Source organism: Periplaneta americana, chromosome 12 (assembly GCF_040183065.1).
Source record: "Periplaneta americana isolate PAMFEO1 chromosome 12, P.americana_PAMFEO1_priV1, whole genome shotgun sequence".
Lineage (NCBI taxonomy): Eukaryota > Metazoa > Arthropoda > Insecta > Blattodea > Blattidae > Periplaneta > Periplaneta americana.
This window is the reverse complement of record NC_091128.1, coordinates 84,193,142-84,208,308: the sequence shown is the minus strand read 5'-3', so window position 1 is coordinate 84,208,308 and position 15,167 is coordinate 84,193,142. Positions and strand designations below refer to the sequence as shown.

The 15,167-nt window shown below is 36.5% G+C and overlaps 1 protein-coding gene across 11 annotated transcripts in view; it reads right to left on the bottom strand.

Annotated features, from left to right (window-relative positions):
• The window catches only part of raw, a 454,717-nt gene that overhangs the window by 42,815 nt on the left and 396,735 nt on the right, over positions 1-15,167 (bottom strand). For all 11 annotated transcript variants that reach the window (XM_069841669.1, XM_069841665.1, XM_069841670.1 and 8 more), the window contains 3 exons: positions 7,796-7,910; positions 6,776-6,855; positions 4,614-4,726 (listed from right to left, as the gene is read on the bottom strand). In XM_069841669.1, coding sequence (XP_069697770.1) covers positions 4,614-4,726; positions 6,776-6,855; positions 7,796-7,910 — 308 coding nt within the window. The remainder of the gene's footprint in view (positions 1-4,613; positions 4,727-6,775; positions 6,856-7,795; positions 7,911-15,167) is intronic.

The window sequence follows — 15,167 nt, the reverse complement described above, 5'->3', positions numbered from 1 at the left end:
TCCTGATTATAATTCCAAAAAGTAACTAGATCGGTACAGTTGGGTATATAAATTGTTGTATAAAGGCGTCCAACGAAGTTAGAAGAACAAAGAGATTTAAATCCGTGTAATAATGACAATTTTTTCCGAAAATCAAATCTAGCCACACATAATTAGCTTTATCCTATTTTGCATTATACGAGATGCGTTTGAAAAGTTCGTGGCCTGACACATAGATTGCAATTAAAACGTGTAAACAATGCGGTCATTGTTTGTGACCGTGTTACATTAGTTCAAGCACAAAAAATTATAATTTTTTATTAACTATATTTTGTGTAGTTTCATTTTGAAGTTAGTGCGCCGAACAGATTGGCAAAAATGGAAAATATTGAGCTTCGTCCTGTTACTAAATATTTCGTAATAAAAAAAAGGAACAAGTCCAACAGAAATTAAAGCAGGTATGGATGCTGCATTCGAGGAATCTGCTCCAGAGTTTTCGACTGTGAAAAAATAGGTGGTACCATTTAAACATGGCTGAGACAGTGCTGAAGACGACCCCTGCAATGGACGTCCGGTAACAGGAACAAGTGACGAAATCGTAGAAAAAAAATTCACGACATGGTGTTGAATGACCGTCCACTCAAAGTGGGAAATTAGCGAGATTATATGTATCTCAACTGAACGGTTGCGTCACATCTTAGTCAATGTCTTAGGCATGTTGAAGGTCTCCGCAAGATGGGTTCTGCATTTCTTAACACCGGAACAAAAGCACTTCTGATGTCAAATTTCAAGGGATTGTCTGACTCGATTCGAGAAAAATACGTCCATTTTTTGAGGCGGTTTGTGACCACTGATGAAACTTGGATTCACTACTACATGCCAGAGACAAAACAGCAGTCGGAACATGGAAGCACAGTGATTCTCCGCCTCCAAAGAAAGCAAAAGCTCTTCAATCAGCTGGGAAAGTCATGGCGTTCGTGTTCTGGGATTCTATGAGATAATCATAATTGACTATCTAGCAAAGAGGACAGCAATAACCGGAGATGATTATTCAAATCTTCTGCAGCAACTGAAAAGAAAAAGTCGCGATAGAAGACCGAGTATGGCCAAGAAGAAAGTGTTTCACCACGACAATGCATCTGCTCATGCGTCTGCAATCGCGGTTGCTAAACTACATGAACCACAATTCGAATTGTTGCCGCACCCCCCCCCCCCCCCACTCACCAGATCTCGCACCCTCAGACTTCTTTCTTTCTCTGAAGCTCAAAACTCACTTGACTGGGAAGAAATTTTCGTGAAATAAAGAAGTTATCGCAACAGCAGAAGGATTTTTTTTTTCAGACCTGGAGGGATCTGTGTACAAGGATATAGCAGCATTGCAACACAGGTGGATTGAGTATGTGAATCGCAAGGGGAATTATGTTGAGAAATAAAGATTGTTTCAGAATAATCCTACTTTAATTTCTACATATGTCAGACAATGAACTTTTCAAACAACACTCGTAATACTTAGAACAAAACTAAGTGGTGTAAAATGAAGTTAGAAGAAGAAAATAAAACAATTTAAATCCGTGTTACATTGCCAATTTGTTTCGAAAATAAAATCTAGCCATATATAATTAATTTTAAAGGCATATTGGTTCCGTTAAGTTCAATGATAATTGATAAATGAGTTCTATTCAGTCAATACTTAACATACTTTACTAAGTTCTATTCTCTGTTTTAAGTTATATTATAGTTTTAACTGCTGTTTTTAACTTACATACCAAGTGTTCACTTATTATAACATGTTCTATTCGACCTACACAACCTGAAGATGCCAATCAAAATTGGCGAAAACGTTTGTTTTTAAATCTGCTTAAATGTTGTTATAACATATTTTATTGTACGATGAAAGAGTAATGGAACGCAGAAAAATTCTCTCCGGTGCTGGGATTTGAACCCGGGTTTTCAGCTCTACGTGCTGTGGACTTCGGTCCTAAGTTCATAGATATCTATGACGTAGTGCAGAGGGCAGCCACTAGAGGGAACCCAAGAGTTGGAACTTAATCAGAGACGATTCTGTCCGATGCCGGGGTGGAATCCGGTGTGGCTTAGTGGATAAAGCATCAGCACGTAGAGCTGAAAACCCGGGTTCAAATCCCAGCGCCGGAGAGAATTTTTCTCTGTTCCATTACTCTTTCATCGTATGATGACGCAGAATATCTGCATGGAAATATATGTACTTCGGTACATTAAAATAATATATATGATATGCGTAAATCACTTCGAGATTTAAGACGGCGCTTATTCCGTCGGATCCCGGCCAACTAGTCACCTCTGCACATGTGTGGACTTCGGTCCTAAGTTCATAGACATCTATGACGTAGTGCAGAGGGCGGCCACTAGAGGGAACCCAAGAGTTGGAACTTAATCAGAGACGATTCTGTCCGACGCCGGGGTGAAATCCGGTGTGGCTTAGTGGATAAAGCATCAGCACGTAGAGCTGAAAACCCAGGTTCAAATCCCGGCGCCAGAGAGAATTTTTCTCCGTTCCATTACTCTTTCATCGTATGATGACGCAGAATATCTGCATGGAAATATCATATGTACTGCGGTACATTAAAATAATATATATATTTTATTGTGTTTTTATGTTAAGTATTGACTGAATAGAACTCATTTATCAATTATCATATATAATTAGCTTTATTTTGCATTATAAAACTTAGAACAAAACTAAGTATTACAAGAAATATTGTCCCTCAACATTAACACATTCATTTCATTTGATGAACAATATTATTAACTATAATTACTTTTCTTACAGGACCAATAGAAAGCTTAAGGGGAGAAGATATTAAATATGGTGAAACACCAGTAAATTTTCAAAAAACAATTCTTTTCCTTTAAAATAATCACAGACATGTGAAAAATATATTGTGGCGCCGTGCTGGAAGATTCTAGTCGCGTCAGGGAGTTGGGCACGCATCCAACAAGAGGAAAGCATGGGGACACGAGACTCGAGCTTCGGTAGGTGCTGAAGCGCGGTACGGGGCAAGGGGAAAGAAGACTATGGGATGGGGATGGCGCAGAGCGGAGAGAGCAGGGGAAACATCTGGAAACAGATTGTTGTGGAGGTCCAGAAGCTTCGCGACGCAGAACATTCTACACGTTCGTGGTAAATAAATAACACCGTGAGTTGCCGACGGAAGTCAGTCAGTCGCGAGAGATTTAGTGTGTCTTCAGTCAGCCTTCAAGTCTTGGACCTGAGTTCGATGTGCAGTGAACTTGAGTCTGTAACTGTGGCAGTATCCAGGCAAGTGCAACGTATCAGGAGGCTTGAATTCGATGTGTAGTGAACTGTATCTGGAAGGCTTGGGTTCGACGTACAGTGAACTTGAGCGAGTGAGCTAGAAGAACTAGCCAAGGCGAACGAACTGAGAACTGACAGTTTTGTTCTGCACATAATGCTTTGTGAACATTAGTTGAAATTAGGAATACATTGTTGTTCTTCTCAATAATACACATGTATTGTCATTGTCGCTGTGTGGAGTGCAATAACGACTATTGTGTTGCTGTGTTGAGTGGAATACACATTGTTGACGGGTGTGTGGTTAAAGGTAGAAATAAAAGTCACATCATTGTATAAAAGTTACAATATTATATAAAATTTAATGAGCATTTATGGCCTTGTCAGTTGCTGTGGCGCCATTTTTAAAGTTCTATTGCACAGGATTTTTAAGTAACATTGAACTTCGGTGCAATTTCCAGTAATTTTAATTTGTTGCTTTATTTCATACAAAATAAAGCTACGTACATGATATTTGGTACACATATTTTTAAGGCTATTAGGGAATTTTTCTCTCTAATACAAATTTTTTATTTTGTTGGGATTGAAAAATATACCTCGGTATTTCTATAAAAGTCTCTCTAAAGTTCATTATTAAAATTTAATTATTTATCTTAAAATTTTGAAAGCTAATATCAAACTCGTGCTTCAGATATTTCAAAGGACATACTCTTAGGCGTAAAATGGCACAGCAAGTTTAAATTAAATTTAAAAAAAATGGCTGAAATATATCCATTTTAATTAATTACTATATTCTGGTATTTTTTTTTTTTTAAATCGAGCCCCAAATTTTTTAAATAATTTGAATTTAAGGTGTTGCAGCAATAATACTTCCGTATCCAAAAACGAAAATTGTGTATCAGATAGGGAAAAAAAGTTCAAATTGCACTATGTCCTTTCCTTAACTATGTAAAATTAAATAAACATCTCGCATTTTTTCACACACGCCATGTTTGTTTACACTTAAATGGATGCTCGAGACTGTGCAAATAGTCATGCAGAAGAAATGTACCAATGTATGAACCGACAAAAACTAATATTAGTAGAATTTCGAGGATAATCGAAGAAGGCGTAATCAAAGCTCCACTGCTCCACTGTGCTAAAAAAAAAAAAAAAAAAAAAAAAGGACTTCAAGAGTATAACAAGCTGTTTTACGAAACACATTCATAAAAACACATAAGCTGCATATTTTACATTTCAAAATGTTGCTTTAATGGCCTTATTTATATTTTATGGCTAAATAGAAGCCTGCATTTGGGCATTGCCACAATCTCTCTCCTTTGCAAACGAAATCTGTACTTACTGGGTTGTAGTAAGTGATACCCAAGTTCTTCAGCATGGGGATGGCCACATCCTGGCGCCAGGTAGTGGGATTGCAAGATCCGCCAAGAAAAACCTCATATTTTGGTATGCCCTCTGAAACAAGTTGTTTTCTCTTGGTTGTTATTCATTTATGAATAAATGTTAGAATTATACTTACAACAACTTTTCAAACATTCACAGTATTCATGGCATGGCTACAAGTCTTTCTAATTATTATCAATGACCGTTCTTCTTCAAACACATTTTTATTTCTCTGTGGGTTGAATAACATCTGAAATCGCTTCTAAGTCCATTAAAATCTTAAGCAGAATGTTTACGTGACTGTTTTCCATAATGATGTAAGGCGTCGTAACTTTATTTCTTATGCTTTTTTTAAAGTTACGGAAAACTAAATAATTGAGAAAAAGAGTTCTTCTGTAGACTTAAGCAAAGATGCATCATATGAATATTAGGAAGATACCACTCAGACTTTCAGCTGGCTGACAAAAAACGAACAACCTATTTCAAATCAAACGGAAATGGCTTTCATCAGATTTACACTCTGTTCAGATTTCAATCCATACTACTTGATGTCAGTTTTGCTTCACAGGTAATGTAAAACTTAAGAGGACTCTGTAATAGCAGGATTTTGACTACATTTTTGAAAAGGTCACATTATTTCAAAACCCAGTCAATTACGAAAATGTAGGGTTTACATCAGAGTTTTAACCAGAAGGGTTACTACAAATAATGTTTTAAAATAATACATTTTTCAAAACAATTGCTTAATATTGTGTCTTACAAACGACACAAGAATTCGGCTTTTTTTTTTTTTTTTTTTTTTTTCAAATTTTACTGAAAAAATGGTAGCTTCGCTGTTTTTTTTTTCTCCAGATTACATGTACATACATAATTCAATAAAACTGAAAAAAATTTAGAATTTAACTCGCATGCCTTATATTTTTTCGATGTTTATCTCAGAACTATCATTCTTGGAACCAAAATACGGTGTAAAAATGAAATATCTCACTTTTTCTATATACCGATAATTTTAACTTAATTTCAGTGACTGGGATTGCTGATAGCTATCAAGTTTCAAACATCAAAAAGATAAGAGTCTGAATCGGATATATGCTCATGTACAACAGTATAAGTTATGTGTATGCCAGAGAGATTATTTAATGTTTGATCGATGATTTCGCAGGGGATTAAAGTCTAAACACGTAATTTCATGCAAATATTTGTGTATTACGTATCGCGTAACTTAACAGTTCTTTAATAATATGAGTCTCCACTCTGAAAGACAAGTCTAATCGCTTTCTTCCTCATATTTGTTTCTTACTATTCACTTGCATATGAGAAAGTATCATGCAACATGAAGAGTGTTCAAAATATGAATAGTGAATTTGCAGTATGAAAGTTGACGTTATAGCCTATTCGGTTAATGTTCTGTACAGAATGTCCCAAAATTCGTGCACACGGGCTACATCGTGTGAATTCTGGTTGAAAATGGAGACAAAATGTTAATGATAAACTCAGTCCGAATAATTGATTGCACAATGTGACAACACTGTATTTTGAAAATAAATATTATTTCTGTGACCGTAGCTCAAACTATCCGTATGCAACTTAAACTAACATAGTTCAAACCACCTCCTTCGTTCTTTTTTATATTTTTTATTTAATATTTTAATTACCGGTACGTTATTGTATTACATTACACTCCATAAGTCTGTAAAAAGTTTTATTGTTTAGTCATTACTTACCATTTTATTGCTTTTTAGTTGCAATGGTAAACACAGTAAACATTATATAACAGTAGAATACCAAGACAGCCTATGTTGTACAGTGTTGCCCATGAGCAAATAAAAGTTCTTCGGGAAAAATGTTGTCACTAATTTTTTCGTCTTCATTTTCACCTAGGATTCTCACAACGTAGCCCGTGTGCGCGAATTTCGGAACACACTATATAAAATCAAGAATTCGTTCAAAATGACTTACTCGTGTGCGCGTCTCTGTCCGCGTGAATTGATTTGAACCCAGTACAAATATGACTGGACAGCGTCCGAGTTTTTAAACGTACGATATACAGACAGCGCGAATTAACTTTGAAATCGGCCACAAAATATACTGAAGTAATGCTATAAAACAGAGGATATTTACTTGACATCTTTCTGTTTCTCCTCTTCTTCTCTTCCCCATCTCTATCGAGCAGTCGGGACAGCTGCACTGGTCGAGGAATTCTGAAACATCAAGGCAGAATGTAATTATCTTTTGGACTAGAGAAACTACTGAATGAAACGACAAATTGATAATTTAATAAAGCAGAAATCCCTCACAAACTGCCAATACCGTAGTTGACGATTGATGTTTACAGTAGAGTAACATAAAAAAGTAACAGATGAATCTGTAAGCGACGACTGTCAGACTGTTTACACTCAATTATCGTGCTCCTTTAGGCCACAATTTCTTTGCAAAATCTATTTTAATTCAATCTGATTGACTGAAGTGACAAATACTCGAGTTATTTTTGTGCACTGGAATTAAATTATATTTTCGTATGTAAGGATTATGAAATACACGATATAACAAGGAGAGAACTGATAGTAATTTTAAAGCCAATTACACGCAATTTTAAATCTTAATACGTAGCCTAAATGTCAACATGTATTTCATCTGACAACTTTCAATGCTCACATTCTACAGACATCGGTACTGATACGTATTTTATGAGCATATCCGCTAATTCATTAATTTCTACTCCATATCTCGTCACGAGTGGCTTTAAAGACACATCACGTCAGGCCAGGTCAGTCTAGACATGTAAGGACAGGTCAAGTCCAGATCGGTACGGTCAGGCTAGGCCAGTCCACTCCAGTCAGGTAAGGTCAGGATAGGCCACTCCAGTCAGGTAAGGTCAGGATAGACAGTCCAGTCAGGTAATGTTAAGAACAGGTCACACGAGTCCAGCTAGTTCAGGTCAGGTTAGAAAAGTCAAGACACACACTATAGATAAAACTATTATTTAGATTAAAGTGTCACCAATTGTCTTCTGCATCCATGTATGTATACCTCCTATTAAACGGTATGTGGAAGTAAAATATATAAAAATTATCTCTTTCTCTAATAAATGAATCAGCAACCTACCATTCAATCAATCACTAAAAAACACAGTAGTCTTACCCTCGCTCATAACACCTCTTCAGCTCAGTCGCAAAGATACAGAACTCGCCAAACGTGAGGTACGACGCTGAGTTGCGGTTGGCACACTCCTTCGCACACTGCAGCATTTCATACACTGTCAACACAACAAATCACATAGGCTATGCAAATTTTATACAAACGTGCCGCAAAATTTTGACAGAAGTACAATTTTTCTGCATCCACGATTACCAAAATACCGAAGATGGATTTTGAAGTACGCTACGTATTTCTTCCTTTATAAGTCATCCGGAAAATATGAAAATTGTGGTGGGAATATCTTACTCTAAGAATAACTCTTCTGGTAGTAATAACATAACACAAAATCACCTCCAAAAATTAAATGTATTCTTTTATGGAGTATTCTAACCTCAAAGATTCCCTGATATGCAAGAACTTCACATCACAAAAATAGAATGAAAGATGCTCATACAGTATTAGCTTCACATTGGACAAATAAGTATTAACAAAAATACTCAGCAATTACTGTAAATTTCTGTGACTTCTATTTTAAAGCAACAACTTAATACGTCTGTGACAGTGGCCTTCAACCTCGTTTACACTAAGGGTCAAATCAGAATATCCTGAATATGTGAAGTATTATTACTATAAAAAAATCCGTTTTCTTTTGAGTCGTAGAAGAAGGTTCATTTCCTAGCTGCAGCCAAGAATAGTTTATTTTACTCTCGATGGACCCTTGATTGCTGGCCTTCTTACCACTGTTCACTTCAGTATTATCTGAACTTAATGGATGTCATACCTTATTCTGTTTCTGCTCTAATGCAGCATAGATGCCTTAGCACATTCTCAATGATTGCGAGGCAATTGCCCAAGTAAGAATAGTTCATTTTGAAACCGGATTCTGTTCTTGTTTATACAAACGTAGACATCTCGGTGTACATTCACACAGCCTACTTATGTAGAAATATCAACCTGAAAATTTCTATAGGCATGGTCAGTATGTAAGAGTTCATTCGAGTGAATGACCACATAATAATAATAATAATAATAATAATAATAATAATAATAATAATAATGTACGCCGCTATAACAGAGGCAGCGCGTGCGCTTCCCAAACAAGCGGTCCATGGTTCCATTCCTGGAGTAAGAGGAAATTTATCTCCATTCCACGGGAATGGATGTTCGTGACTTGTCTTGCACTTATCCTGTGACTTCTTCGCGATGGTCCTGCATCAAGCTAACCATACGGTCAGGGAGACCAGCACTATCAGAGTCTACACCGCACCGAATTGTACTGTATTAGTCTGAGGTAAAAGGAGAAGGTTAAATAATAATTATGACGATGATTATAATAGTAACAATAATAATAATAATAATAGTAACAATAATAATAATAATAATAATAAAAATAGTAGTAATAATAATAGTAGTAATAATAATAGTAATAATAATAATAATAATAGTAATAATAATAGTAATAATGCCAATAATAATAATAATGCCAATAATAATAATAATAATAATAATAATAATAACAATAACAATAAGGACAACAAACAATCATTCAAATAGATTCGTAACAAATAAGTAAAGTGGTACTGTCTGTAAGGCCTACTACGTATACCGCAGTGTTACAGAATTTACTGGGCTACAAAATCAACTTGAGAGGGTCGAATGCGAATCATGCTGCAGTGGTCTAGTCCGTACTTTCATAAAGTGGAATGCTGCCAATTACTGGAAATATCCCCAATCTAACTTGAAACGAAATGAACCAATTTTTGCTGTAACATGGGTTATATTTTCATTATTTTTTATGGACAAAGCCTCATTACGAGGTACCCAGGCACCCCGGTACATTCAAGTGCACCAGTAGATCTCTCAAATGCTTAAACGTGAATACTTCAACAATGAAAATGAGGATAATTCGAACAAGAGCTATCGCATCTAATGGAAAAGAGGTACCTACAGCCAACAGTTTGACAACAGAAATGAAAACGCTGGGGACAACACGGTTAAACCTAATCAGTGAGAAACGAATGTTTTGTTTAGAATTACTTTGATTTATATGTTCCTCATTATGCCGTAAGAATAATGCAGGGGATCGAGGTATTTTGACATTCCCTTTTTTCGTAACTGAATTAGTGATACCTAACTGCAGTGTAAAAAAAAAAGTTCATCTACAAGCAGTGACACTGGGTGATTTACGTCAGTGACGTGAAAACATGGATTGACAAAATGCATATAAAACGCCCACTAGAAATCAATCAGCTTTCCTACAGAAACATGTAAAGATTTTATGAAAACTTTCTTGGGTCTCCTAAAGGCCAGGTCCCAAGTTAACGTCACTGCGTAGACCCCTTGTGTATCAAATACTGCATAATTTTAAGGTTAATATACACACTGTATAGAATATGAAACATTTCCGCGTTTTTAGTGTGTGTTTTGCTTCCTATGTGTTTCACAGCTTTCGCTTCAACATGTTTTCATAGCAGTGATGTCAGACTTCATGGTTCATCATCTACAAACATCAGACAGTAATAACAGTTGAGAGATTTCTTTGTGCTGCTGCCGCAAAGCTAACAACTCTGAAATTTCCTCGTAACTTTCCTCTTTTCATGACAAATCTAACATGGTCTGAGTTATTTTTTTGGATTGCAATTCCTGTTCAAAGGTTTAAAAAAGAAAAGGACGTTATTATTCATAATAAAAGTAACAGGCTCAGAAGTGTTGCACCAAACATGCCACAGCCTAATTCTATTAATTCAGAATGTCCGAAAAATGTCGCCCAAGCACAAGATGGGATAAAGGGAATCAAGACATATAAAATCGGGATAGGAACTTATCCTTAACCCTCTACTAACCGGTACAGCCTCAACACAACATTCCAGTTTCTCTTATTAATTTTTTTCTATATGATGTTTATATCGCTCATTCGGCACGTTTGTATTACGTATTCATTAATTTTATATGATAGTCAAGTAATTCAAAATCGTTTAAAATATGTATGTATGTATGTATGTATGTATGTATGTATGTATGTATGTATGTATGTATGTATGTATGTATGTATGTATGTATGTATGTATGTATATATATATATATATATATATATATATATATATATATATATATCATTGTAATGTTTTTACTGCAGTCAAATGAAACCCTATCAGCTTTCAGTTTGCTACGTACGGTTTATTTTACATGAAATCCCATCAGCTTATGCTTACTATACAGTAGAACCCCGATTATCCGTCACTCTATTAACCGATTGACGGATTATCCGACTGTGTGTCGCTTTTTTTCCCCTACAAAAACATATGAAGTACTACTTTACGTTATATTAGTAGGTATTTTTTTCTAGAGAGTGTTATTACATGCCACACAGTATGGTCTACTCAACTTCTGTATAAAATGTACTCCAAAATATCAAAATAAAACTTGTTGTGCTAAGTATTGAAAAAAGTGCAAATAATTGAGTAGTTTGGGGAAAGAGAAGCTGTAACTCATCTCGCATCAGAATACGAGACTGATGTTACTACTATGCGCGATTTAATAAAAAATCAAGGCTGAAGTGTATAAAGTACCCTATGTAAATCTACAGCATGATCTCTACTATTCCTATCCTTCCGCTGACAGCCATTACAAGGAGTTTCCTTGCCACTTAAAAACCAGTCGTTGACAACCAAACTTGAATGAGTGAACTTCTGATCCACTACCTTGCACGTTAAACACAAGATCTCGGAGAAAATTACGAAAGTACAAGTATTGTTCACTTAATGTACGAAAATATTTTGATACGGATTTTTTCGATTAACCGTTCAGTTCATCCCCTTCATTACCACGGATAATAGAGGATACTGTATACTGTTTAGTCGGCCTCGGCCTCGGTAGCGTAGTTGGTATAGCGCTGGCTTTCTATGCTTGAGGTTGCGGGTTAGATTCCGGCCCAGGTCGATGGCATTTAAGTGTGTTTAAATGCGGCAGGCTCATGTCAGTAGATTTACTGGCATGGAAAAGAACTCATACGGGGCAAAATTCCGGCACACCGGCGACGCTTATATAACCTCTGCAGTTGCGAGCGTCGTTAAATAAACTAAATTAAAAACAAAATTATTCTGTTTATTTTACATGGGTCTTCCCCATCCTTTACCACAGATTTCAATTGACTACTGTAGCTACAATCTTAGGCTAGTTATGTTGGTCACTCGTAACTGCCATGCCTTAGACCACACGGCTGCTAAAGCCCGACGTTACTTCTCCCTTCTGACAGGTAACTTATGTTGTTATCCAATGGCTCAGCTCTTTTAGCAATGAAGTCATCAGCTGACTTGGAGTCCAATATTTTACGTGGATATAGAAATGTTTGGGAAATACATGCAGTTAACTACATAATTTCTGTCCATGGCTTCATCCCTTCCACAAAGAACACAATTTGGTGATGGAATAATGCCAATCCTATGCAGATGTTTTGCCATACAGTCATGTCCAGTCAGAACACGAAAAGGCCGCTACAGCAGAATTCCTTGGATTATCTGCTTCTGACAGGCATACAACACCAGAATAAAGAGACAGATCAAAAGCGGCGTCTCATAAAACTTCGGTCAACTGAGTGTTAAGTCCCAATTTTACCCAAAAGTCAAATGGGGTAATTCGTATATCTGAAAGTCAACCATTTTTATCGAAATAGCGATTTTCATTATTACAACACTCGTTTTACGAAAAAATTTAATATTCCAGCACATTGATTGACAAGTTTCAGCAAAACGTATATGGTCTATAGCTTAAAAATATATAATGGTTTGCCTCATGAAATTAAAAATACGAATGATTTAAGATATTTTAAAAGATACATCAGAAGGATTTCAACAAACCTCTGTCCCTACAGTTTAGATGAAATACATGTGGGTTTACATTTGTCTTAATTTATTGTATTTTTATCTATTTTAATTATTGTTTTCTGTTTTAATTGTTTTCTCTCTTTCACAAGTCCAATGGTTTTAACTCTTTTATGGACAAATAAACAATTTAAAAAAATTAAAAACATGGTCATAATGAGGCTTTGATGGAAATAATCTGTAACGCAGTATCTTACGCTTTCTGAAATCGTTTCCAGGATGTTAAAATGATACCGCCACAGTGCTTCAGTACTAGTATGCTTGGGTTAAAAGCCAGGGGACCCGGGTTCAAGTACCGGAAAAAAAACGAAAAGTGGAGAATTGGGAGGACAAATTTAAAAGGTACACAAACGCGTCCTTGCAAGGGGTTGGGGGCTGTAAGAAACTAAATATGTGAGCTCCAAGCCTGTTGGCCACTAGTCTCACTCCGGTTTACGCTGCTCCACTGAAGGAGTTCTAGAAAATTTTGAAGGGGGAGAGCCGAAAATGGACGTAACCTCTTAGGTACAACATACGCGAGGGGACGGAAATGTGATTTAAGTGATCACAGGACGGGACGAGTTGGAATGGCTGGTGGAAATCTGCACATTGAAATGAACTGTGTCATATCGCAGTGCAGTCAAGTACCGGTTGATCCACCCTGTATTTATAGCTTGTGTTGGGCAAGCCCGTGGTTCAAACACAGAGATTTTCTCCAACTGCTCCGGCTCCCCTGTGACATCACAATTCTCCAACATCGTTATGAGTGCAATGTAGATCCACCGCCTGTGGTGCATTGCGAATGGTCTCTTGACATTTACGTAAGTGGTCTACGCTTCTTGGCTCCAGCAACTATGAGCTACGCTCGTAGAATCCGGGCGAGTTAAGGGTTGCAATTACAAAAAACAAAATGTTATACTGTACATGATTATTTGTAAGTTATTTAAGCAGAGGAGACACTTGGTAGTCCATGTACTATATTGGTGACGAAAAATATACTGTATTACACTAATGCTACTGTATCAGCAGGCCACACTCGCATTCTCCGCAACTTGTTTAGTTCTTGCTTCTGTAATCATTCATTTGATAAGCAATAGCATGTATGAATAATTCTCGCGTGTTTCGATGTGCCCAGTTTGAGAGAAACTAACTACAGTATTCCGTAACGAGCAATAGTGGAGTGTACGTTTCGATATTTAAAATAAATCTGTTATGCTTCTATCCTGCGTGTTCTTAGATGGCATTTTCTAAACGGTAGTAGTAGCAGTAGTCCTCCGTATTGACACCACGGGACGTATAGAAACGTTGTCTCCCATAGTGGGCCTGTCGTACGCGCCGATGTTCGTTAAGTGTTGCTTGCGTGCAGTTCACCTCGTCTGCTGTGATCTATTGAATGGATTACTCATTCGTAAATAATGCAGTGCAAGTTATTGTGTTTTTTCTATTGTTTGAGAACAATAAAGGCAAGTACTGTAGTATAAGCCATTGTGTTTTTTTTTATTGTTTCAGAATAATGTATAACATATTACTGCAGCGAGTTTTTGTAGTTTAAAGTTACGCATGAAGTGGAAGAAAATATCCGACAAGTCATTTCAAACATTTTGCAAGAAGGGATTTAGTAGATTATATCAGAACAATAAAAGTGAAATGAAGTATAAGGGCACTTTTAACGTATCTTTTGACATAAGATATATTTTATGCGTGTTATATTTACTTTTAGGTTTGGAAAATTCAGGGCAAAAGAAGATATCAAGATGGTAGACAACATTAAGATACATGAATATGTGGAGACTAAGAGGAAGGCGGAAAAGAAGAAAAGGTTGGGGGATGCTGGATTTGCAGTGAAAGGCCTGACCTTGGGCAGAACACTGTGAATGAATGAATGAATGAATGAATGAATGAATGAATGAATGAATGAATGAATGGAATGAATGAATATAAACATTTTCCCTACTAAACATGTTTATTAAAGTCACTGTCAGAAAAGGCGACCGATTTCGCGGTAACTGTGCGCGGCGTGCAACAGGAAATGCTTAGATTGCGATGTGAGGAAAGTCATATAATGGAGGATTCTGTAGTAGTAATAGCGATAGTGGTGATAGGCTGACCAGATGTCCCCGATTCCCCGGTTTTGAGTTGCTGTCCCCGAGGAGCAAATGTCCCTGTTCTTGTCCCCGAAAATTAATTTCGTCCCCAGAAGTTTTGGTTTTATTTCAATAACATTTTACACGTAAATATTTAAGTATCGTGATGAAATTGCTGCGATTCATGCACATTTCTGACATTTCTCGGTCAGACAGAACCCACGAGCACAGATGAGATATTCTGCACACTTTGAGAAGAACATAGCATCTTTGTCTTCATTCGCGCTGCGCGGAAGTTTTAGAACTGCCGCAGTGTCCTTTTTAAAGTAGTTAAAATAGAAGTTTTGTAACAAACCAACAGGTGAAAAGTGGTCCGATGTTTTTCCAACATTTAAAAAAAAATTCCATTCCATTTGAAAATCTTCTCAAAAT